We start from the raw sequence: 27,250 nt of genomic DNA, 5'->3' as shown, positions 1-27,250 counted from the left end.
GGTCTCTGGCTAAGTGGGCTCTGTTGGTTCTGAGCTTTTCTCGAAATTGTTCTCTCCTTTAAAAAAATTTTTTTTCTTTTCCTTGTGTTTTTAATTATAAGGAATAACATATATACAAAAAAGCAATAAATTTCAAAGCACGCCACAACAATTATTATAGAACAGATTTAAGAGTTCGGTATGGGTTACAGTTCTACAAGTTTAGGTTTTTCCTTCTGGCTGTTCTGAGACACTGGAAACTAAAAGAAATATCAATATTATGATGCAGGTGTCATACTCCTTTGTTAAATCCTATCTTCTCTTTTATAACTCCACATTCTCCTTTGATCTTTTTTAAATTATTTTTTTATTGATATATGTTCACATACCATGTAATCATCCAGAGTGTACAATCAATGGTTCACAATATCATCATATAGCTGTGCATTTATCATCACAATCGACTTTTTTTGTGAAAAATAACATATTTTAAAAAGCAGTAAATTTTAAAGCACATTGCAACAATTACTTATAGAACAGGTTTCAGAGTTTGGTATGGGTTACAGTTCCACAAATGTAGGTTTTTCCTTCTGGCTGCTCCAAGACACTGGAGACTAAAAAAATATCAGTATAATGATTCAGCAATCATACTCGTTTGTTAAATCCTACCTTTTCTGTATAACACCACCATTAGCTTTGATCTTTCTCCCATTCTTTAAGGGTATTTGGGCTATGCTGACTCTGAATTTTTCATGTTGGTAGGGGCTGGTGATAATATGAAATAGGGGGATGGAACTAGTTGATGTTCTGGAGAGACTGGCTCCTCTGTATTTCAGGACTTATCTGGTCCAGGGACCCATCTGGAGGTTGTAGGCTTCTAGGAAGTTACCCTAGTGGATAGAAACTTTGTAGAATCTTATATAATGCCCTACATGTTCTTTAGGATTGGCAGTAATGTTTGATTGGGGTTTGGCAAGTTATGGTATGTAGCAATGTCTAACCAAAGCTTGCATAAGAGTTACCTCCAAAGTAACCTCTTGACGCTATTTGAAGTATCTCAGCCACTGATACCTTATTTGTTACATTTCTTTTCACCTTTTTGGTCAGGATGGCATTACTGATCCCATGGTGCCAGGACCAGACTCTTCCCTGTGGGTCATCTCCCATGCCACCAGGGAGACTTTCACCCCTGGATGTCATGTCTCACATAGTGGGGAGGACAATGATTTCACTTGCAGAGTTGGGTTTAGAGAGAGAGGCCACAACTGAGCACCAAAAGAGGTCCTCCGGAAGTAACTCTTAGGCATACCCCTAGGTAGGCTGAGCTTCTCTGCTACATACATACACTTCACAAGAGTAAGCCTCAAGATGAAGGCTTGGCCTATTGATTTGGGGGTCTTTAATGTTTGATACAGTATCAGGATTTCCCGAATGGTAAAGTTTAATAGTTCCATATTTTTTCTCCCATCCCTAAAGGGACTTTGCTAATACTTTTTGATTATCTGCTTAATACACTCTGGGGTGTATCCAAGCATTACATTAAGCTATACAGGATTAAAGGCCTTCATTCTTCTTCTGGGATTACTGTGTTTGGATTGTTTAAATGATCTATCCAGAGAGGTTGAGTTAGATCATGTGCTACAGAAAATCTAGGTTCTGAACAAAATAAACCTTTTTTCCTTTGGTCTCAAAAAGTAGATGATGTTCTAAAATATAAACAATGTCTTCCTTACCCCTAATGTTCTGAATTGCCTTAGTCCCGACTAATTGGCTTCATTCTTATCTCTAAATGCCAGTTTATACATATATAAAACAGCTTCTCAAAATAACAATTATCGCTCTGAACTAAATGTGACACTATAAGATCTTGTCATCTAAGCCCCTGTTTTCCTGTATTTTCTAAATGAGACATACAATAATTGCTGTTTTGTTTCTGGTTTATTTTGCCTCACCAAATGCCCCACAGTTTCATTCACAGTGTTGCATGCCTTACAACTTTGCTCCTTTTTGTAGCAGCGCAATATTCAATCTTATTTGTACATCATTGTTCTTCAATCTACTTCTCAGTCAGTGCCTCCTTCAGCCACTTCCATTCATCGGGCATCCTGTATGATGTCCAAAGTCAACAGGTGAAAGAACAGTTTTATTGTTCTCAAGAGAAAGAAAACCAATAAACACACCCACACCAAACAGTAAATCTAAACTTCCCCTTAACTCTTGTCTATCTCCCCATTATTTATCCCTGGTGTTGCTGTGGTGCTGTTAATGTTTTCCTGTTAAACATCGCCCATAGCATCCAATAGCAGTTTTCTCCCTATACCCTGAACTTATACACTCTTTGTACAAGATTCATACCTTTGAAGTAATTCATGCAATAACTTACTTATATTTGTAGTGTTACTTAGTGGGACACATGTGTCTACACAACCCCTTTCAATCAAGTTCACTTCAATATGGTAATATTACTTATAGACCCAGTAGTGAACCACCTTCACTTCTCTCTATTCCCTTACATTTGAGTTCAACCTCATTAGCTAATTGTTCACCCATCTCTAGCTTCCATGTATCTCTAGGTCCCCTATATTCTGTATGATAGGGGACCTCTGGATTTTACCTTTGCCATGGTCATGAAAGTTGAATCATATAGTATCTATTCTTTTGTGTCTAGCTTATTTCACCAGCATTATGTCCTCAAAGTTCATCCGTGTTGTCATATACTTGGGTAACTCATTTTGTCTTACTGTTGCATGATATTCCATAGTATGTATACACCACATTTTGTTTATCCACTCATCTGTTGATGGGCACTTGGATTATTTCCATCTTTTGGCAGTTGTGAATAGTGTCACTGTGGACATCCATGTGCAAATGTCTGTTCATGTCACTTCCCTCAGCTCTTATGGGTACATACTGAGTATTTATATTGAAGGGTCATAGAGCAACTCAGTATTTAGTTTTCTGAGGAATCACCAAACTATCTTCCATAGCGGCTGTACCATTATACATTCCTAGCAACGGTGAATGTGTTCCAATTCTTCCCCATCGTCTTCGATATTTGAAGTTTTCTGTTTGTTTATTAGCAGCCATTCTTACAGGTGTGAAGTGATATCTCATTGTTGTCTTACTTTGCATTTCCTTTATAGCTAATGAAAATGAGCATCTCTTCATCTGATTTTTAGCCATCTGTATTTGGTCTTCAGAAAAGTGTCAATGCACATCCTCTGCCCATTTTATAATTGGGTTGATTATTCTTTTGTTGTTGAGCCTTATAATTTCTTTATGTATGGGATGTCAAGCCTTTATCCGATATATGGTTTCCAAATATTTCCTCCCATTGAGTTGACTGTCTCTTCCACTTTTTGACAAAGTCCTTTGAGGCACAGAAGCTCTTGATCTTAAGGAATTCCCATTTGTTTATTTCTTCTTTCGCTGCTTGTGCTTTAGGTGTAAAGTTTAAGAAGCTACCTCCTATTACTATGTCTTGAAGATGCTTCCCTATATTTTCTTCTAGAAGTTTTATGGTATGGCTCTTAACATTTAGGTTTTTAATCCATTTTGAATTAATTTTTGCATAGGGTCTAAGGTAGGAGTCCTCTTTCATTCTTTTGGCTATCAATATCCCATTCTCCCATGCCCATTTATTGAAAAGACTATTCTGTCCAAGTTCAGTGGATTTGGGGACCTTGTCAAAGATCAGTTGACCACAGATTTGGTGGTCTGTCTCTGCACTCTCAATTCTATTCTGTTGGTCAATACTTCTGTCTTTGTGCCAGTACCATGCTGTTTTGACTACTGTACCTTTATAGTAAGCCTTAAAGTCAGGAAGTGATAGACCTCCCACTTCACTCTTCTGTTTTTAGGCTATCTTTAGCTATTCAGGGTCTTTTTCCCTTCCAAATAAATTTGATAACCGTCTTTTTCTAGTCTTCAGAGCAAGTTGTTGGAATTTTTATTGGTATTGCATTGAATCTGTAGGTCAGTTTGTATAGAATTGACATCTCAACAACATTCAGTCTTTCTATCCATGAACATGAAATGTCTTTCCATCTATTTAGGTCATTTTTTATTTCTTTTAGCAGTTTTTATAATTTTCTGTAAACAAGTCCTTGACATCCCTGGTTAAGCTTAATCTTAGACACCTGATTCTTTTGGTCGCTGTTTTGAATGGAATTTTTCTTGTACTTTTTAATCCATATTTTGTAAAAGTAATTTCTCACAACAGAAGTAGCTGTCCTCATGCTCAACATATTAAATTGAGAAATTAAGCAGCATTCTGTGTTGGGGAGACTGACATGAGACTCTAGAATTGATATCTATAATAGAGAATATGAATTTTTTCATGCCCTATGTCAGGGAAGCCCTTGAAGCACAGAATACAGAAGTATTTACCCCTAAAGGACATAGGAAAAGAATCTAAGTAACCTGGCCTCAAAAATTCAGGCCTGGCTGTATTATTCGCAGGGAGATTTTTCTAATGGAAAGAATCTGATTTGGGAGCAGGAGGAGGTCGTTTGTTCATTTTTAAAAAATTTTTGACATTGAATTACAAAATTCCTGATTCATCCACCTGGGCTGGACTGTCTAATGAACTAGAAAGCTTCTTTGTAGAATGGTAACATGCCTTCATCTCTGCTTTCCCTCATAAGAACTGTGATGTGGTTTTTTTATTTTTTTTTTTTGTTGTTGTTGTTTTTAAATCAGTATCCAATGTGTTAAAGGGGCCAAAGATTAAGTTGCACTGTTCTCTTTCATTTTTAGGCCACTGATTTATTTCAAGCTAACAAGACTCCCTCCCTCCTTTATTTTATTTTCTTTCTCTTTCTTTTTTTTTCTCTCCATATATCAGCATTTGAATTGTATTTGATTTTAGAGACTGCACAATTCTAATAGTTGAGAGTGAAGTATGCAGCAGGTATATAGCCTACCAGAAAGAATCGGTCACTTATATTTTCAGCAAGCCTTCCTTGGTCATTTTGTTTAGTAATTCACTAACTTGATAGTCTCCTTCCTCCCATAAGTTTTTAAAAATATAAGTAAGTAGAATCCTACCTAGAATTTTGTATCATACTTATGGGAAATATCTTCACTTATTTATCGAAGCATGAAGAAGTTGGTATTTAGTTCATACTATTCCAATTCTGAGCTACAATAATTCATTATAAAATTGAAGAAAAGATTGCTTCATTAAGCAACTTTGAAGATGAACAGTCATCCAATTGAATATGGAAAATCAAGAATTGAATTATAAAGGAGAACAAATGGTGTTTACTGATCTTTCAAAATCTGGCACCTCTTTATCTTTTAGAATTTTCAGTGTTTCTATCTTCTCTAAAATTTCACAATAGAATAAATGTTTTAGGCTCTTGAAATAGTCTTGATTATTAAACCAAAGATTTTCTAACAAGAATTTGGAATTTAAGGGCCAAGATAATTCTCCTTGAAATCTCCAACAATTTACTAATTTATTTAACAAAAAAATGTTTAGTTGGTCTTTTAAAAGACAGGCACTTTTAGAAAACATATCTCATCTATACTGTAGACTTTACTAGGTTTTAGCTACAAGTATATAGCACCAAAATCCATTTTAATTTATCATTATTAAACATTAATATTGAGTTTCTAATGTGTACAATTTCATATAGACATTAAAATTTTGAACTTTAGGGACTTCCGGAGAAGATGGAGGCTTAGTAAGACATGCGGGTCTTAGTTCCTCCTCCAGAACACCAACTAAAGAAACAGAAACAATACGAAACAGCTCCCGGAGCCACGACAGAGACCAAAAAGACAGTGTACCCCATTCTGGAACGGCTGAACGGGCAGGGAGAATCTGCTGTGGTGAAATACCCGAGGGGTGTGCGTTTTCCCGGCCGGGGCGGCTGGCGACTGGGGCCCCCTCCATGCACGTGGCTCCCCGGTCTGACTGGGAACGTTGGATAGCGGGGCCCTCCCGCCACGCTTGGCGTGTCGGGCCAGTTGGGCAATTTGGACCGGCACTCCCCCAAGCCGCGGCGGCCGGCAACCCCCGCCTCCACGCGCGGTTTCCCGGGCCGACTGCGAGATTCGGATTGGCAAGTTAAAGGAGCCACAGCATCTTTTACTGGTGGGACCCGCAGACAGACGAGCGCCACGAGTGCCACCTACTGGGCAGGAAAAGAAAAACAGAGCCCAGAGATTTCACAGAAAAACCTTTCAACCAGCCGGGTTCCACACCCAGGGAAATCTGATCAAATGCCCAGACACCAGCAGAAAATAATGGATGATGCTCGGAAAATTGAAGATATGGCCCAGTCAAAGGAACAAACCAATAGTTCAAATGAGATACAGGAGCTGAGACAACTAATGCTGAATATACGAACAGAAATGGAAAAACTCTTCAAAAACCAAATCAATAAATTGAGGGAGGACATGAAGAAGACATGGGCTGAACAAAAAGAAGAAATAGAAAATCTGAAAAAATAAATCACAGAACTTATGGGAGTGAAGGACAAAGAAGAAAAAATGGAAAAAACAATGGATACCTACAATGGTAGATCTAAAGAGACAGAAGCTACAATTAGTGAACTGGAGGATGGAACATCTGAATTCCAAAAAGAAACAGAAACTAAAGGGAAAAGAATGGAAAAACTTGAGCAGGGGATCAGGGAACTGAATGACAATATGAAGCACACAAATATACGTGTTGTGGGTGTCCCAGAAGGAGAAGAGAAGGGAAAAGGAGGAGAAAAACTAATGGAAGAAATTATCACTGAAAATTTCCCAACTCTTATGAAAGACCTAAATTTACAGATCCAAGAAGTAAAGCGCACCCCAAAGAGAACAGACCCAAATAGGTGTTCTCCAAGACACTTACTAGTTAGAATGTCAGAGGTCAAAGAGAAAGAGAGGATCTTGAAAGCAGCAAGAGAAAAACAATCCATCACATACAAGGGAAACCCAATAAGACTATGTGTAGATTTCTCAGCAGAAACCATGGAAGCTAGAAGACAGTGGGATGATATATTTAAATTACTAAAAGAGAAAAACTGCCAACCAAGACTTCTATATCCAGCAAAATTGTCCTTCAAAAATGAAGGAGAAATTAAAACATTTATAGACAAAAAGTCACTGAGAGAATTTGTGACCAAGAGACCAGCTCTGCAAGAAATACTAAAGGGAGCACTAGAGTCAGATACGAAAAGACAGAAGAGAGAGATATGGAGTAAAGTGTAGAAAGAAGGAAAATCAGATATGATATATATGATACAAAAGCCAAAATGTTAGAGGAAAATATTATCCAAACAGTAATAACACTAAAAGTTAATGGACTGAATTTCCCAATCAAAAGACATAGACTGGCAGAATGGATTACGACCCAGCAATACCACTGCTAGGTATCTACTCAAAGGACTTAAGGGCAAAGACACAGACGGACATTTGCACACCAGTGTTTATAGCAGCATTATCTACAATTGCAAAGAGATGGAAACAGCCAAAATGTCCATCAACAGACAAGTGGCTAAACAAACTGTGGTGTATACCTACGATGGAATATTATGCAGCTTTAAGGCAGAATAAACTTATGAAGCATGTAATAACATGGATGGACCTAGAGAACATTATGCTGAGTGAGTCTAGCCAAAAACTAAAGGACAAATACTGTATGGTCCCACTGATGTGAACCGACATTCGAGAATCAGCTTGGAATATATCATTGGTAACAGAGACCAGCAGGAGTTAGAAACAGGGTAAGATAATGGGTAATTGGAGCTGAAGGGATACGGACTGTGCAACAGGACTAGATACAAAAACTCAAAAATGGACAGCACAATAATACCTAAGTGTAATGTAACTATGTTGGAACACTGAATGAAGCTGCACCTGAAATATAAATAAAAAAAAAATTTTGAACTTCAGACAAATATCCATATAAAATGTATAATTTAAAGCTTTTCATAAACTGCGATTTAAAAATACAAAGAATATTCTTTTAGATAACCAGATAAGCTTAAATTGGTTAGGCTACCAAACTAAGTCTTAGAAAATCTTTGGTTTAATAATGAAGACTATTTCAAGAACTTGATATATTTATTCTATTGTGAAATTTTAGAGCAAGTTAGAGATACTGAAAATTACTAAAAGGTAAGAGAAAACACAGGATCATACTGTACTCTTATCTTCGAGCCTGCACAATATCTAGATACTCAACTTCATATCCCCAGAACTTATCATAGTGTTTGGCCCTTGGTGCCACCTAAATCTATGATCAAAAGAATAGAATGAATAAATAAGCTCGACCTGTAGCTCACACTGATTAAACTCAGAATACATGTCTGGTGATTCTAGTGGATCCATCTCTAGTGCCTCACACCTAGAATTGGTGTGAAAAAGACTTAATATATAATTTGCTAGCATGTTTGTTTATTTCCAGGAGTGTGAGCCAGGCCAGTTTTATGTTTGTTTTATACAAATGAATACACGGTCATTAAGAACTAAAATTTGGCAGTTTTCTTTAGCGACTATACATATTTCTATATGGACCTTCAGGTCTGCCTCTGATATTGCCAAGACAGGAGCAGCCACCTACTATCTTCAAAGATACCTCTTATTTCATTGACTGGAAGAAATACCACTTGTATATGGTGCCTAATTTGGATTTCAATTTGAATAAAGGTATATCTCACTCTCCGCACAGTAAAGAAGAAACTTGGGGGATGTCAGAGAAATGGGAGAAAATAAAAATAACAAATGTATATAAAAACAGGAGCCAATGACCTGATGGCTTAGATTGTGGAGTGGGAGGGTCTGGCCAAGTTTGGAAGTCCACTTGGAGTGAAGCAATCAGGCATCAAGGCCCCATCAGAGCCTGACCATTTGGCATTACATATTGCTGCAGGTCGTTCTCTCACTTCCACTGTTGCCTCCTATATTCCTGGTCTTCTTGAAGTAGTCCTTGGGCCTTCATCTTCCAGGGACCTGTCTGAAGGGTTTCTATTTTACCTTAATCTCTCAACTCTGGAATTTTAGAAAGGCAAGAAAGGGAGTAATGATAATTTTAAGTTATTGTGGAAGATAAATGACACCTTGTTTCCTAATTAAATGAGTTCATGGAAATTAAATTTAAAATATTAAAACACCACCTAAATGTCAGACAGGGGTATTTGCCATAATAATAATAAACCTACGAAGCTCCTATAATATTCCTATGGGACCTAACCATATTAGCTTTGGGTGAATCATGCTTAAAGTTGGGTGGTTAACAACTAGACTGTCCAGTAAAACTGGGAAATAGGAATGTGCGATCAGGAGCCAATGTCTAGAAGATTTACAGTTATGAGCATTTGTCAGCAAGAATCTCATTGAAATTTTGTAGGTAATCTGGTTGTTTTAATCCTACAGAAGGTGACTAACAAGGAAGGGGTACTCTAGTGTTGTGACTGGTGTGAAACAATTGAAGCCACCCATGACAGGGCAGGATCTCTAAGAGGGATGATAGAATCTTCATCTAGGAAGCAATCTTCGAAGCAAGGCTCTTTTCTCTTGAATGGGTAGTTATTTCAGAGGGTGGATATGAGAGAAGTAGTCCTTGGACAGTGTCTCTGGAGGTAAATGGTTTTATGAGGAAAGAATGTTTGGTCTTAACAGATAGGATGTCACACCACCAGGATTTTGTAATGGAGGGATAACCTAGGTGAATCTCTAGGGATTTCCATATCTCTTTTTCTTTCATTTATGTTTTGGGTTTTGTTGTTTTCCTACATTTTTTGACGATTCTTGATGCCTGAACTTCCTCAGTTAACTTTGCAAATGAATCATGTAGAAGGTGTTCCCTCATCTTCCTCCCTTATTACCAGGAACTACTTGGAGGTACTTCACTATGTAGATCTGGAATTTTGGACTATCCTGATTGCATTCTAAAGATGAAAGTGCTAGCTAGAAAGTTACTCAGGGCATTGGATTACTTGGGGATTCAAATATTGTCTAATATGTTCAAAAGCATAAATTTTGAAGACTACCTAGAACTGAAACTAAGTTCCACCACTTACTGTCTCACATTGGACAAAGTATTTAACCTCTCTGTGCCTTCTTCTTACCTGTAAAATGTGCATGAGAACAGGTCCTACTACATAGTGTTGTTGTGACATCTAAATGTTTAAGATAGTACATGCAAATAATTTTTTAACTTTTCATTTGAAATAGTTTCAAACTTACAGGAGAGTTGCAAAAGTAATACAGATCACATATAGTGAACTATAGCATACCACATCCCCAGATAACCAGATCCACCAATTTTAACATTCGCCACTTTTGCTGTTTCTCCCTCCCTCCCACTCTTCCTTGCTCACTCTCTCCCTCCCTCCCTCCCCTACCTGCCTCCTCCCTCCCTCTCATCCTCTCTCCTCCCTCCCTCCCTCCTTCCTTCCTTCCATCTATCTTCTGAACATTTCAGAACAGATTGCACATATCAAATAGCTTGAACACATAATACTTCCATATACATTTCCTAAGAGTAAGGATATTCACTTATTTAATCACCTTAATGTTATCAAGTTCAAAAAATGTGGCATTGATATAGACTTACATTCTACATTCCAATTTTTTTCTTATGTCCCAATAATGTCCTTTTGCGCCTTTAATCTTCCATTTTTGGGTCACATCCAGTATCATATATTGCATTTAATTGTCATTGTCTATTTAGTTTCTTTCTCTTTAAATGTGGAAATATATATGCAACATAAAATTTACCATCCTAATGCCTCCCAAGCATGCCATTTTGTGGGATTAATCACATTCACAATCTTGCAGTACCCTCACCACTATCCATTTAGTAGAATTTTCCCTTCACCTCATACAGAAAACCTACGCTCATTTTGCATTAACTCCTCAATGCCCCTGTCTCCCACCCTTGGTAACCTGTACCTACTTTCTGTCTCTGTAAGTTTGTGTATTCTCTGGTACTTTCTTTATGATTACCATGGGGCATAAATTTAACATCTCAAATCTGTAACAGTCTTATTTGCTTTGATTTCACCTTGGTTTCAAAAGCATAAACACACTGTTTCTCTACCTCTGTGTTTATCACAAATTATGTTTATACATTATAAGTGCAAAACCACTGACTTATCATTACATTTTGTGCATTAGCCTTTTAGATCGTTAGGAAGAGGCAGTGCAACGGTGGCTCAGTGGCAAGAATTCTCGCCTGCCAAGCTGAATACCTGGGTTTGATTCCCTGAGCTTGCCTATGCCAAAAAAAAAAAAAAAAGATCCTTAGAAAGTAAAATGTGGAGTTACAAACCAAAGATACAATAGTAGTGGTATTTATATTTACCCATGTCATTATCTTTGTCATAGAACTTTATTTCTTCATGTAGCTTTAGTCAATTGTGTAGTGTACTTTCCTTTCAACTTGCGGAACTGACTTAAGTATTTCTTATAAGAGCAGGTCTAGTGCTGAAGTCCCTCAGCTTTTGTTTATCTGGGGACGTCTTAATCCCTCCTTCACTTTTTTTTTTTTTTGTATGGGTAGGCACCAGGAATCGAACCTGGGTCTCCGGCATGGCAGGTGAGAAGTCTGTCACTGAGCCACTGTCATATTACCCCCTCCTTCACTTTTGAAATCCAGTTTTGCTAGATACAGAAGTCTTGGTTGACAATTTTTTTTTTCTTTCAGCACTTTAAATATGTCATCCCACTGCCTTCTTTTCTCCATGGTTTCTGATGAGAAATTGGCACTTAATATTATTAAGTCTCCCTTATATGTGACATGTTGCTTTTCTCTTGTGGCTTTCAGAATTATCTGTCTTTGGCATTGACAATTCGCTTATAATATGCGACTGGTGATTCTATTTGAATTTATCCTGTTTGGTGTTTGGTGAGCATCTTGGATGTGCATATTCATGTCTTTCATTAAATTTGGGAAGTTTTCAGCCATTATTTCTTTGAATATTCTCTCTGTTCTTTTCTCTCTTTCTTCTCCTTCTGAAACTCCTACAAGGCATATATTGGTATGCTTGATGGCGTCAACAGGTTCCTCAGGCTCCGTTCAATTTTCTTCATTCTTTCTTCTTTATGCTTCTCAGACTGATGATTTCAATTACTTTTTCCTCAAGATCACTAATGCTTTCTTGTGCCAACTTCAATCTGCTGTTGAACACCTTTAGGGAATTTTGAATGTCTGTTTCTGTGGTCTTCAACTTTATTTAGTTTCTTTTCATAATTTCCATCTCTCTCTTGTGTTCATCTTTCATTTTCCTGATTTCCTTTAGTTCTTTATCTGTGCTTTCCTTTAATTCTTTAGGCATATTTGAAACAAGTCTTTGGAATATCCAGGGTCTGATGCTCCTCATTGATGGTTTCTAATGCTTTAATCTTCTCCTTTGCTTGGGCCATCACTTCTTGTGTCTTTGTATGTTTGTAATCTTTTGTTGAAACTTGGATATTTTGGTATGTTAATTTGTAATCTCTGAAATTTAGAGTCTGGGGTGTCTTTTCCTTTAGGTTGTATCCAGTCAGTATTATGACAGAGCTTTCCTTGCCAGGAGTTAACAAAAGAAAAAGAAAAAAAAAAAAAGGAAGGAAGGAAAAAGAAAAAACATCTTTTTTTCCCCAGCTTTTTTCAGATTGACCTATGTGGGTGCTCTCCTCTGAGCCTATCCATACAGAGTTTAGGGAATAACTTCAAGTCAGAGCATAGGGGCCTCCTTGGTCTTTTGTGCACATGCATCTTGTTTTAGGCATATGTATATGGCCCTGGTCATTCCCCTGTTTATAAGCATAGAAATGTTCCCTCTTCCCAGGTTTGCTCATGGCTCCTGGGCACTGAATTGTGTGTCCTACAGCCAACAATCCTTTGCCCCAGGCAACATGACTTGACTGCGTTCCCACAGAATTCTATAGGATAGCTCATTGAGCTGCCTTCTACATGCAGGGCAAGTTCTGGTACAGTGAGTCCCTCAGGCCAGCACCAGACAGATGGGGCTGCACATACATGCTCCCAGTACATGCATGAGCGTTCTCTGCTCCCTCTGGAACTGGTACTAGGGATCTTCCCTGGGACTGTAGGTATGTGAGGTGCCAGCCAAGGTACTATAAAATCGCTTTTAGGTAGCCTTTTTCTTGACTTGGCACTTGCCCTGTTACTGTAGTTCTTTAACTGTTTCCTGGAGCTTTGAGAAACATATTTCTGCTAGTTCTTATTGATTGTTCAAAGTGTCTATGTGGGGACTAAGCCCTGTAGCTTCTCACTCTGACATCTTGATTGGGGTAGAACATGCAAATAATTTAATATGGAACCTGGTATGTAGGAAGTATTTAATACAAGTTAGTTGTTATCATCATTACTCAGGTTGAATCCAACCTTTGCTTCTTACTAATGATACTTACCTTAGAAAGTTGCATGAAGAATAAATGAACTTAATTTATTAGTTCATTACTACATAAAACAAGTATATAGTACTTGTTCAGTAAATACAAAAACAGTGCTGTTTGATTTATTTTCTAAACCCAGTTGTTATTTGATGTTCTTCACTGGGCTACCTGCTTCCATCATGTGGTTACATAAACTGGCTCAGGAGGGAAGATGAATCCATCTTTGCTTGGAGTATATGTTGTTTAGTCACTTGGCATTTTGAGGCCTTTTCTTCCCTTAAAAGATTGTGTAACATGTTGTTTCCCTAGATTTGGTGCTTCCAGATATGAGTTATCTGGTGAAATCCAGTGAACAGGATCAGTCCCAGAAAATGGACCCTCAGGGACAAACTCTGCTGCTTTTTCTCTTTGTGGATTTCCACAATAGATTTCCAGTTCAGCGAATGGAACTCCGGGGTAGGTATAAGAAAATGGGGCTTCCTGCTTGGTTGTCATTAAATGCTAAGGGGATAAAGAAACTTTGTATGATGCATATATGTGAATTATGGCTATATCTATTTCTATAGAATAAAGAATTTCAATGAAAACCCTTGCTTATATAAGTTCAACAGAAATTATATGCTCCACAGAAAAGTTTTGTATCTTGTTGCATCACTTAAATGGTGACATTCCTAGACCCTAGGAATCAAGGTAGGGTTCAGGTATATTTTTAAGGTCCCCCAGGTGATTCTAATTTGCAACCAGTCTTGAGACCTGTCCATGACCGCACTGTCTTTCCAGATGGAACCAAGAATTATAATCCGCCTTGACTGACTTTGGCACACTGTCTCAAGAACAACATGACAGGTTGTGGGAGTGTGTTGGTGTAAATGGCTTTATGTGATTGTCACACAGACCTCTGGAATGGGAGAAATTGTACTGGCTCAGGTGTTCAAGGGGGTATCTTTGGCATTTATCCATCAGATGGGTAATAACCGGTTGTCAAAAAGATTCTCTCTGTTAGAGCTAAAGCTGTGGCTTCAGCTTGTGGTCCATGAAGCCTGCGTATCGTAATCACCTGGAGTCTGAAAACTTGCAGCTTTCTGGCCCTATGATTAAGAATTTGCTCAAGAATCTGATTTTTTTTTTGTATGCTGTATGGCGGGGTCACATTTCATTAGTTTTCCATGTAATATCCCGCTATTGCAGCAGCGTTTGTTGAATTTTTTGTTTGTTTGTTCTTTGTTTTGCTTGTTTGTTTTTTTCTGAAGTTCATGGACCTGGAATTGAACCCAGGTCTCCCGCATGGCAGGCAAGAATTCTACCACTGAATTACCCTTGCACCCCGCAAGAATATGAATTTTAAACAAAATTCTCAGGTGATTCTTAAAAATAGTAAAGTTTGAAAGCTACTGATTGTGAGCTGGAGTTTGTTTATGCATCTTTTTTTTTTTAATTTTTTTATTAATCAAAAAAAAGAAAAGAAATTAACACAACATTTAGAAATCATTCCATTCTACAAATGCACTCAGTAATTCTTAGTATCATCACATAGATGTATGATCATCATTTCTTAGTACATTTGCATCGATTTAGGAAAAGAACTAGCAAAACAGCAGAAAAAGATATAGAATGTTAATATAGAGAAGAGAATTAAAATAATACTACTACTAATATATATATATATATATATATATATATAAAGGAAAAAGAAAAAAAACAAAAACAAAAGATACAAACACACAAACAAACAAACAAAAAACCATATTTCAGGTGCAGCTTCATTCAGTGTTCCAACCTGGTTACATTACACTTAGGTACTATTGTGCTGTCCATTTTTGAGTTTTTGTATCTAGTCCTGTTGCACAGTCTGTATCCCTTCAGCTCCAATTACCCATTATCTTACCCTGTTTCTAACTCCTGCTGGTCTCTGTTACCAATGATATATTCCAAGCTGATTCTCGAATGTCGGTTCACATCAGTGGGACCTTACAGTATTTGTCCTTTAGTTTTGGGCTAGACTCACTCAGCATAATGTTCTCTAGGTCCATCCATGTTATTACATGCTTCATAAGTTTAGTCTGTCTTAAAGCTGCATAATATTCCATCGTAGGTATACGCCACAGTTTGTTTAGCCACTCGTCTGTTGATGAACATTTTGGCTGTTTCCATCTCTTTGCAATTGTAGATAATGCTGCTATAAACACTGGTGTGCAAATGTCCGTCTGTGTCTTTGCCCTTAAGTCCCTTGAGTAGATACCTAGCAGTGGTATTGCTGGGTCGTAATCCATTCTGCCATTCTATGTCTTTTGATTGGGAAATTAAGTCCATTAACTTTTAGTATTATTACTGTTTGGATAATATTTTCCTCTAACATTTTGCCTTTTGTATTATATATATCATATCTGATTTTCCTTCTTTCTACACTTTACTCCATACCTCTCTCTTCTGTCTTTTCGTATCTGACTCTAGTGCTCCCTTTAGTATTTCTTGCAGAGCTGGTCTCTTGGTCACAAATTCTCTCAGTGACTTTTTGTCTATAAATGTTTTAATTTCTCCTTCATTTTTGAAGGACAATTTTGCTGGATATAGAAGTCTTGGTTGGCAGTTTTTCTCTTTTAGTAATTTAAATATATCATCCCACTGTCTTCTAGCTTCCATGGTTTCTGCTGAGAAATCTACACATAGTCTTATTGGGTTTCCCTTGTATGTGATGGATTGTTTTTCTCTTGCTGCTTTCAAGATCCTCTCTTTCTCTTTGACCTCTGACATTCTAACTAGTAAGTGTCTTGGAGAACACCTATTTGGGTCTATTCTCTTTGGGGTACGCTGCACTTCTTGGATCTGCAAATTTAGGTCTTTCATAAGAGTTGGGAAATTTTCAGTGATAATTTCTTCCATTAGTTTTTCTCCTCCTTTTCCCTTCTCTTCTCCTTCTGGGACACCCACAACACGTATATTTGTGCGCTTCATACTGGCATTCAGTTCCCTGATCCCCTGCTCAAGTTTTTCCATTCTTTTCCCTATAGTTTCTGTTTCTTTTTGGAATTCAGATGTTCCATCCTCCAGTTCACTAATTGTAGCTTCTGTCTCTTCAGATCTACCATTGTAGGTATCCATTGTTTTTTCCATTTTTTCTTCTTTGTCCTTCACTCCCATAAGTTCTGTGATTTGTTTTTTCAGATTTTCTATTTCTTCTTTTTGTTCAGCCCATGTCTTCTTCATGTCCTCCCTCAATTTATTGATTTGGTTTTTGAAGAGTTTTTCCATTTCTGTTCGTATATTCAGCATTAGTTGTCTCAGCTCCTGTATCTCATTTGAACTATTGGTTTGTTCCTTTGACTGGGCCATATCTTCAATTTTCCGAGCGTCATCCATTATTTTCTGCTGGTGTCTGGGCATTTGATCAGATTTCCCTGGGTGTGGGACCCAGCTGGTTGAAAGGTTTTTCTGTGAAATCTCTGGGCTCTGTTTTTCTTTTCCTGCCCAGTAGGTGGCGCTCGTGGCGCTCGTCTGTCTGCACGGCAGTCGGCCCGGGAAACCGCGCGTGGAGGTGGGGGTCGCTGGCCGCCGCGGCTTGGGAGAGTGCCGGTCCTAATTGCCCAGCTGGCCCGAAACGCCAAGCGTGGCGGGAGGGCCCCGCTATCCAACGTTCCCAGTCAGACCGGGGAGCCACGTGCATGGAGGGGACCCCAGTAGCCAGCCGCCCCGGCGGGAAAACGCGCGCCCCTCGGGTATCTCACCGCAGCAGATTCTCCCTGCCCGTTCAGCTGTTCCAGAATGGGGTACGCTGTCTTTTTGGTCTCTGTCGTGACTCCGGGAGCTGTTTCGTATTGTTACTGTTTCTTTAGTTGCTTTTCTGGGGGAGGAACTAAGACCCGCGCGTCTTACTAAGCCGCCATCTTCTCCGGAAGTCCCCTGTTTATGCATCTTAATCCAGTAAATCCAAGGACATAAATTTAAGTGTTTCTTAATGCCCTCCTGAACTTTCTGTAGAGTAAGGAGGAGAAACAGAGTTTATAAAAGTTTGGGAAAAGGTTCATAAGCCTCCCTTTTGGTGCTCTTAATGTTTGTTTTCTCCTTTCTCTGTGGGCCAGTGCTTTATCTTGGTACTCTATTCTCCAAGCATTCTAATTTTGTTCAGGGTAGCCCTGCTCCCACTGAGTTGTAAGAGAAATGAGACAGCTTACAATCCCAGTATTGGAAGAGCTCACGTATACTGACACCACCTCTGCTCCTTTCTGTGCTCCTCCTACCTTTTCCCAAAGTGTGTATACTCTTGAGGAGAGGAGCACTGCTTTCCTGGGCATGACTTACAACTCTTTAACAGAGGAACTGGTGTTCCCTGTTGCTCTCCTGTTCCATTAAGACCAGGGGGATGAGAAAATAGAAGTGCCCCAAACTAATGAGGTTTCCAGCAAAGGTGTTCAAGGTAAGGATGCCTAAGGTTCTTACATGGTGCAGACCCATACAGGCAGAGTCTGCTTGGTATCGTGCAAAAGATTTCAAGCTAACAATAGGAAACATGGATTTAATTTTAGCTCTGCTACCAACTTCCTGAATGATTCTGTGGGGGGCAAATCACATAAATCACCTGAGCTTCCCTTTTCGTGTTGTTAACATGACATTGTTAGACTAGGTGATATCTAAGGCACTTCCAAGTCTGAGGACCTTTAAGACTTAGAATCTGCTATCTTCTGGCAGGGATGGTTTGTTTTGTTTTCTTTTGTGTTTTTTAGATCTGTTTGATGGAATATTTGTTCAGTCTTCCCTATGGTAATCCAAAGTTTGATACCATGTTCTGAGTGCTATTGCCCATACTTTAAGAACTCAGATTTCTCAGACACCAGCACTATCATCCTTGCAGTACTGCACTAATTTATACCCCTGTTTAGCTTGACTCTGAAGGACTGCAGAATCTCAGTTCTATTTAGTATTGGATTACAAAGAAATCCACCACTGTATTAGTAAACATACTGTGTCGCTTTTTAAATCTCCTTACATATTTTGTAGATTAGGACCAGTCTCTGAAGAAGATACACAGTGAGGAAGGTAGAAATATGAATGTAGATGTAGATACAAATAGATATGGTTATAGTAATTTTACTTTCTCCTTCCCCTCTTTTTTATTATATCTTTGAAAGCTTTCTCTAGAGATCCTTCTTTTAAGAAACAGATTGTGTGTAACTACAGTCTGTTTCCAAGTGTCTTTAAAAAAATAATTTAATTGGCCTTCTTCCCACTTTGTCATGGTAACTTTCTATCATTAACTCATTATTTTGCCACAATGTCAAAAACATCTGTCGTACAGCAGTTTTAGGAATGAACGTGTGGCTTTTTAAACTAAATCTCTGCTTTCAAAAGGGGTCTACTGATTTCTTGAGGCTAATCTTAGGATTGAATTATAGAAGACAGTAATCCAGATGATACTATTATAGCAATAACAATATTTTCCTTGGGAATATCACATTATATATTTCAAAATACCTCATATATATTATTCTAGTTTATCCACACAATATGCATGTGAAAACAGGTGTTATAAAACCATTTTACATACTGAAGTGGAGAGAAATGAAGTGATTTGATCACCACTAGTTGGTGGTAGAGTTGACCCTATTTCAGTTCCAAACCCTTTTTTTGGGGGGGGGGGGAGTAAGGGTGGGAAAGGGTTAAATAATGGAATTTATTAGTTCACAGTTTCGAGGCTAGGAAAAAGTCCAAATCAGGGCCTTATGAAGGCGACGCTTTCTCCCCAAAGACTGACGTTCTGGGGCTGGCTGCCAGTCATCCTTGGTCCTTGGCTCCTCTGTCACATGGCAGTGCGCATGGTGTCCTCTCCTGGCCTCCTCTTTCTCTTCCAGGTTCTTTTCTATTTCATCTTCTTGTTTCATGCAGCTTTTTTTCCTCTAAATTTCATTCCGCTTAAAATTACTCCAGTGATAAGATTAAAACCCATCCTAATTGAGGTGGGCCACACCTTAACTGAACTGACCTCATCAAAAGGTGGTACTTACAATGGGTTCACACACACAGAAGTAGATAAAGGTTAAGAACATGTTCTTTTGAGATACATACAGCTCCAAGCCACACCACAACTTCACATATTCCAGACTCTTTTTGAGCCTCTTTTTTAAATGGAGAAACATCATGGTGTCTTGTGGTAGAAAATGTTCCTTCTGGCTTGCATTTTTAATGTGGTCCTGAGAAAAGCCAGTCAACTTTAGGCTGCCTCACCATAGCGTCTTTGAATAGACTCCCTAATACATAATAGGACAAAGAACTGGAAAAAGAAAGGTTAATTCAGAAGTGAGTTTGTCTCCTACATTGAGATTATTAAGTGGTAATCTATGTTTTTGGGGGGAGGGGGAGTGCATGGTCCTGGAATTGAACCCGGGTCTCCCACATGGAAGGTGAGCATTGCACCACTGAACCACCCCTGCACCCAGTAATCTACTATTTCATAACATATTTTGCCCATCACTCTCACTTGTTAACTTCTCTGAAAAATGCTGAGTGGTGATGCCTGTGGTTACTTTATCAGAGATAATCCCACTTTGAAGAGGGCTTTACACCATCAGTTGTCAGAGTGGCCTTTGTGAGACTTAAATTTGATATATGACAGTGGTGTCAACCTTTTTGTCACGAAAGTGCATCTGAAGAGCCTGGCACACTGCTGGCAACTAGCTCTCCACTGCAGTGATACCAGGTAGGCTTAGACACACTCTCCAGGAGCCTGTCCCTTGTCTTCTTTCCCCACTCCTTTGGGAGTCACCAGTATCCTCGTTTATAATATGCAGTATACATTTGTGTTTCCGGTATGAACTAAACAGGATGCCTCCTTTGTTTCTTCAAAAATAATATCATTCTTCACTTTAATTTTCCTGAGCTTTCTTTCATTTATAGGTGGAAATTGTGTGGGTTTATAAGTTACTAGAATTTTTGTCTAAAAAAAGTAATTTGGGGACAGGTAGACATGGCCTTTTTCTTAATTCCAAACCTGACTTACACATAAACAGCAATCTTAAGTGGTCATCCTACCTCAAGGTTTCCAACATTCTCTCTCCCCTTAGGAGTCCACACTTTGCTCACAACTCATCTCAATACCATCCTCATGGACAGCCACAGAGTGGTGAAAGATTCTGTCCAGATCGCTGTGGACCAGGCCTTGGAGCAGCATCACCAGGCTACCAAGGTAGTAAGAGATCCTCGGCTTCCTATCTTCTACTTGCTCTAAGAAAGAGAGAGTGTGCAGCCATCTGGCAGGCAGGGTCCAAGAGCCCTTCCCTTCTTAATGGTTCTTATTCTCCTCTTCTGTCCCCTGGGATGTTCTTATACACTGCACCTAGCTTATGAACTCAAACTTTAACTTAGATGGGTCACTGTAACCAGCTTTCTTAGTCTTAAATCCGACTAGATGGGTTTTAGTAAATAGGGATAGAGATAATAGGTAAAGGTGACTGGTGACATACCTCTTTCTTTTCTATGTATCCCCCCTTCCTTTGTATACTTCCGGAGCTACTGTTTCACTAAATCTTACATCATTCCTTCATTTTTCTGATTCTTTATAACATCACTTTCTTCTTACCTGGCTTTCTGAATTCCTTCATCTGTGTACTTTCGATAATACATTTCTTATTTCATATGGCCTCCCTTTCAGGGGAAAACAACCCCACTAAAAGAACAAAGCTTGAAGTTTTTATTTTTAAATAGTAAGTTTATTTGTTTTTATTGCTCAGTCTCTCACTGTCTGTCTTTTCTGGATGTATCTGTATCAACGAGTCATCTATATGAAAACAGAGACTATTTCTTTGATTTATCAGTACGTACATGTCCTTTATGTGTCCTAATCTCGGTAAGTATTGTTGATGGAATGGGAACAATTGTTGAAATCCTGCTCTGACTGAAATCCTTGGCCCCTTTGGAATTCTCTGTACCAGCAGCCTAGGATTGTTGTGCTGTAAAACAGTCTCTCCCCTTCCTTTTTTTGTTCCCTAGGCACATCGGAAACTGCAGGCTTCACTTTCAGTGGCTATGAATTCCATCATGAGTATTGTGACTGGAAGCACCAGCAGCAGCTTCCGACAAATGTGTCTTCAGGCTCTTCAAGTTAGTAGGGGATTGGAGTTTTCTTAGAGTGCTAGAGTTTTAACGACATTCTAGTCTCTTCGTGATACACACAGAGCTTCCAGAAACATTATTCCATTTGTTCCTACTGTAAACCTACACAGTTCAAGCCTGTGGGAAGTATTTTAAGAAATAGCTATCGAAAATAACTGAGCAGCCATAAGCACTACAGGTATTTGGCTGCATGGAATGGTGTAAAGAGTTTAGGAATCAGAAGCCTGGGTTCAAATCCTGGCTCATTTACTTCATATGTGACATTAGACCTGTATTTTACCTTTCTGAGCTTAATCTGTTATTTGAGAAAATAGTGGTACCTTACAGGGTTATTGTGAAGGTGAGGGCTAAATATGAAAGTGCATAGTACGTGGTAGGTTCTAATAAATACTGGTTTTTTTCCTTCCTTTTAGGAGTTGTGCTGACAAACTGCCATTATCAGTGGGGTAACCCATTGTACTTTTTTTCTTTGAAAAGATAGTATAACATGCAAAAAATTTACAATAATAATTAATAAACTTTATCATTGTAATTAAAAATTTTCCCTCTCATATATCATATAGTTATCTGTAATATACAGAATCATCTGTAATCAAACTTTTCAATTTTCATATATAATTTGACATTTTCCTTGTTTCAACAGTCTTAGAATTTTGCATTGGTTACCCAATATTCTACAATGTTGGATTAATCTAATTTAATAAACCCTTTCCCTAATGGACATTTAAGTTCACCTTCTTTTACCTATTATAAATGGTACTTCATTCAGTACCGTTGTATGATGCTTTGCTTCTTTGAATTATTTCCTAGAATAAATTTCCATAAGTGGAGGTACTAGGTTAAGCAGTTTGAACACCTTTATTAGCTTGTGCATTTTATATAGTTTCCACTTTCTGGATAGGCAGGGTAGTGAGAAGAAAACTAGGTTGGGAATCTTAAGGCCTTCATTAGTACTAACTAGCTGTGAGATCTTGGGTAGGTCATTTCTCCTTTTTGAAATTCAATTTTCTCATCCATAAAATTACATATTATTGTACCGTGTTAGAAGATTGTTCTGATTCACTTTAATTATAATATCCTACAGTTATATATTAAAAAACTGGAAGGTTGTTACCCATCCTTTGTGGGTACAAATTGTATTATTTTTCTCCTTTCTTCCCTAAAAAGCTTATCTGGGAAAAAGTTCTCACATCAGCCTCAGTCGTTCAGTGGAACCTCTGCTCTATTGCAACTTGTTTTAGAGGGGAGGAGTTTACATACCCCTTCATGAACAGGTGGGACACTTATCTCCTGTAGAGGCAAGAAAACAAAGCCTTTGAAGGGTCTTGGTTCGATGACAAAAATGGGAAGACATCTAGGAGCCACAACTCTCCGTCTCATTTCGAGTATCCCAGGCCTTCTTTCTACCTCCCCTGCCTCCATAGAACTAAGGAAACTCCTAAAACAGCAGGAGGGATGGCAGTAGTTTGCCTCATCCTCTCCCCATATAAACGTCCTGAAGGTACTTCCCTTTTGATTTCCAGTACTGAAACTCAGCACAATCTATCTTTGGCCCATTTTAGGCATCTGACACACGAGAGTTTAAGGCCAAACTGCACAGAGCATTTCATGAGATCATCCAGCAACGATTTCTTCACCATTGTTCATGTAAACCAAAGCAGGTAAGTGAAGTAATAATCATGACTTTGGGGAAAATCTACCATAATGATGTAGAATGGGTAGGTATAAGTGCCTTAGATTATACAATCTTAGGTTAGTTTTTTTTTAACATTTTTTATTGTGAAATATAACATACATACAAAAAAGCAATAAATTTTGAAGTTATTTAAGACAGGTAATTATAGAACAGATTTCAGAATTTGATATTCACAATTTCAGATTTTTCCTTCTAGCTGCTTAAGACACTGGACACTAAAAGAAATATCAATATAATGATTTACCAGTTATACTCATTTGTTAAATCCTATTGTCTCTGTTATAACTCCTCCTCTTCCTTTGAGCCTTTCCCTCATCTTAAGGGGTATTTGGGCTATGCCCATTCTAATGTTTTCATGTTGAAAAGGGCTATCGACAATATGGAATGGGGGATAAAACTAGTTGATGTTCTTAGAAAGTTTCAGGACTTATCTGGCCTAGGAACCATCTGAAAGTTGTAGGTTTCTGGAAAGTAATCTTAGTGGTTGAACCTTTTGTAGAATCTCAGATACAGTCCTAGGTGTTCTTTGGGGTTAACAGGAATTGTTTTGTTTGGGGTTTGGCAAATAGTGATACTTAGCAATATCTAGCTGAAGCTTGCATAAGAGTACCCTCTAGAATAGCCTCTCGACTCTATTTGAACTCTCAGCCACTGAAACCTTATTTTGTTACATTTCTTTTCCCCCTTTTGGTCAGGAAGGCATTGTCAATCCCATGGTGCCAGGGCCAGGCTCATTCCTGGGAGTCATGTCTCTCATTTCCAGGGAAACTTCCACCCCTGGATGACATGTCCCATTTAGGTAGGAGGGTAATGATTTTCCTTGCATTGTTGGACTTAGAGAGAGGGAGGTCACATCTGAGCAACAAAAGATGTTTTCTGGAAGTAACTCTTAGGCATAATTGTAATTAGGCTTACCTTCTCTGCTACAGAAATAAGCTTCATAAGAACAAGCCTCAAGACCAAGGGCTTGGCCTACTGACTTGGGAGTCCCTAATGTTTGAGACAGTGTGTTAGCTTTATAGTTCCGTATTTTTTCTCCAGTCCCTCAAGGAACTTTACCAATAATTTTTAATTATCTACCCAACATGTGCTGGGATGTGTCTGGGTATTACATTAAGCTAAACAGAATTTCAAGCCCTCATTCCCATCCGGGGGATCCATGTGTTTGAGTTGTTTAAATGAGTGATCCATACAGGTTGAGTTAGATCATGTGCTATAGAAAATTTAGGTTTTGGATAAAACAAACCTCTCTTCTTTTGGTCTCACAGAGTAGGTGAAGTTCTAAAATATGTATAATGTCATCCTTTACCCTACATTCTGATTTACCTTAGTACTCACCAGATCAGCTTTGTTCTTATCTCTAATTGAAGTCTGATCTTTTTTTTTTTTTTTTTGGTTTCTTCAGTAATTATTTTATGTATCTATGTTGACTTTCAGAGCTGCAGAATTCCAGCTCTGACTCTTAGGTGTCACACAGGTACCCAAATTTCCAGGGAGATACCAGGTTATATATATATATATATAGCACAACACCTCAAAATCTAGAAATAACATTTACAACTCCAGAATAAATATGACTGCTGTAAGAGTTTACTATCTAGGCTCCAATTTTCTTATAAATATTTTCTAAAAGAGATCATACAATATATGTTCTTTTGTTTCTGGCTGATTTTGCACCACATAATATCCCCAAGGTTCATTCACCTCATTGCATGCCTCACTACTTCGTTCTTTTCTGTAGCTGCACAATATTCCATTGTATGTATACACCATAGTTCGCCATTCTACTTCTCAATCAATGTATTACGATTAGGTTTTGTTTGTTTGTTTGTTTGTTTTTAACATGGGCAGGCACTGGGAATTAAACTCTGGTCTCCGGCATTACAATTAGCTTTTAAATGAGGTCTTTGGTTTAGAAATACTTTATGGAACATAGTATTGCAAGGTGGTTAAGAGCATGATTAGACATGGCTTGAATTCCATTTCTGCCACTAATGAGTTATACGGCATTATTGTGGAAGTTATGTAACTTCTCTAAGTCTCAGTTTCTTTATTATCATAATAGGAAAGATACTTAACTAAAAAGATGTTGTGACTAGATTGACAAGAAGGGCTGCATAATTAACATCTGCAAGTCTCACACCCACTAAGCATCACTCTCCCAGCAGCAGCAGGAAAATGTTTTCTATTTGAAACTACTGTATGTCCACAGTTGAGGTAATATGTCCTTCAAAAATATGCCACTGCATGGCTCCTTTTGTGGGCTCTGTGGCTGCAGAACTGGCTCCTGAGTTGGGAAGGAAAGGGAGAAGATAGAGCCAAAAGCAACCAGAGTTGTGATGGGGATGAGGCAGAATAAAGGGAGAAAGGAGACTCTGGGTCAGAGAGGCTGAGGGCTTGGGCCTGGGTGAATTGTCTCAGCAGGAGCCAGGGGGAATCAAGCTCTCTTCAGAGGGAAGCTCGCCACATGCCGCCCTCATAAGGGTCCAGACCAAAGCCACCTATTTGTATGTGACAGTGACATTGCACAACTCAACCACCAGCTAGTGGAGTATTTAAAAAAAAAATTCCAGGCGGGCCATGGTGGCTCAGCAGGCAGACTTCTCGCCTACCATGCTGGAGACCTGGGTTTAATTCCTGGTGCCTATCCATGTAAAAAAAAAAAAAATCCCCATTGCAATCATAATTAATGTTTATTAGGGAAAATTTGGGAATTTTAAAAAAGTATCAGTTTCACACCCAAAAGCTACTACTGTTAATCTTTCAGTGTTAAATATTCCTTTACACATTTCTGTGCATAGATGTTATTCTTTTATATATACAATCTTTTTTTTTTTTTTTTTTTTTTTTTTTTTGCATGGGCTGGCACGGGGAATCAAACCCAGGTCTCCGGCATGGCAGGCAAGAACTCTGCCGCTGAGCCACCATGGCCCGCCCTGTATATACAATTTTATGTCCCTTTTTATACTTAACATATAAATATTTTTCCATATTAACAGTCTTAAACAGAAAAAAGACTATTGTGAGGTTTGAGTAAGGTAATGTATGTAAAGTGCTAAGTACATAGCTACTACTGTAATGGTAATGATATGATGAAATTCTGTTTAGCTTTACCTAATCAAAAATAACATTTTTATCTATTTATCTTTTTGATACTGGAGATCTAGAGTTGTATTAGTTAAGGTCTCTACTCTTAAGGAGGTCAAATGGCTTCAGGATCCTCTGATGGATGAGGGGAAATCATAGCCAAGAAATTCAGTGTATTCCCAGATTCTAGGTGTAGCTGATAGTAGTCCAACTGAAGTCCACTTTTCTGGCTTTCTTGTCCCCAGTCAATAAGAATGTCTCTTCTGAAACTAAAGTATGGGATGAGTAAATAAGAGAGATGAAGTGTAAAAGTATTATATAATAACTTCAAGGTGGAATAATAAGGAATACATTTACCCTTCTGCTTAAAAGAAGTAAAAATCCAGATATAATGTATGTAACAATGCTTCTCAAGATACTGGACATCAGGCAGTGAAAAGGATAGTCATCCCTGAGAGATGGAACAGGTTGAGGGAATGTGGCAGAGCCAGGTGGTCTCCCTGAATTGAGGAGATGGAGCTGGGAATCCAGGAATGCCAAGACAGCTAAAATTTTCAGGGCAGAATACCAGAGAGGAGGGAGCTGTGCAGAGAATTCTGGGGATCTGCAGCAGTTCCCCCTCCAGAGTTCAGTGGAGTACTGTTCAGCTCATTCATGCGAGGAGATTATCCAGGGGAAAAAGCATCCAAAAGGATTAAAGTGAACAATATCCAGAGTTAAACTGTGCCAGAAATAATGCCTATTTCCATCAACCAGGAAAACCTCATAACTTGCAGAATATCAGGTAAAATAATAAGATGTGTCCTGTCTAAGGAGTGGGTAAAAATTAAATCTACACAAAACGTTTTGCTGGTCCTACCTAACAAATCCTAAAAGCAGAACAAAGTTCACAAGAAACTGTTCCCAAGTAACTCATTGGCATCACAGAACAAAGTTCAACAATAAAGGAATACAAAAATACCCAAAACCCACCAAGGCAAAATTCACAATGATTGGCATCCAGTAAAAAATTAACAGGTATTTGCATGATTTTTCTGT

At 38.4% G+C, this 27,250-nt stretch overlaps 1 protein-coding gene across 1 annotated transcript in view; it reads left to right on the top strand.

Annotated features, from left to right (window-relative positions):
* Nucleotides 1-27,250, top strand: part of TOP6BL (TOP6B like initiator of meiotic double strand breaks) — a 126,418-nt gene that overhangs the window by 79,873 nt on the left and 19,295 nt on the right. The window contains exons 9-13 of the mRNA XM_077115598.1: nucleotides 8,484-8,631; nucleotides 13,639-13,785; nucleotides 20,382-20,503; nucleotides 21,307-21,417; nucleotides 22,992-23,090. Of these exons, the coding sequence (XP_076971713.1) occupies nucleotides 8,484-8,631; nucleotides 13,639-13,785; nucleotides 20,382-20,503; nucleotides 21,307-21,417; nucleotides 22,992-23,090 (627 nt within the window). The remainder of the gene's footprint in view (nucleotides 1-8,483; nucleotides 8,632-13,638; nucleotides 13,786-20,381; nucleotides 20,504-21,306; nucleotides 21,418-22,991; nucleotides 23,091-27,250) is intronic.

The sequence above is a fragment of the Tamandua tetradactyla genome, chromosome 9 (assembly GCF_023851605.1).
Source record: "Tamandua tetradactyla isolate mTamTet1 chromosome 9, mTamTet1.pri, whole genome shotgun sequence".
In the NCBI taxonomy this organism is placed as follows: domain Eukaryota; kingdom Metazoa; phylum Chordata; class Mammalia; order Pilosa; family Myrmecophagidae; genus Tamandua; species Tamandua tetradactyla.
Note: the sequence above shows the minus strand (reverse complement) of the source record. Positions and strands in the feature narration are given on the sequence as shown.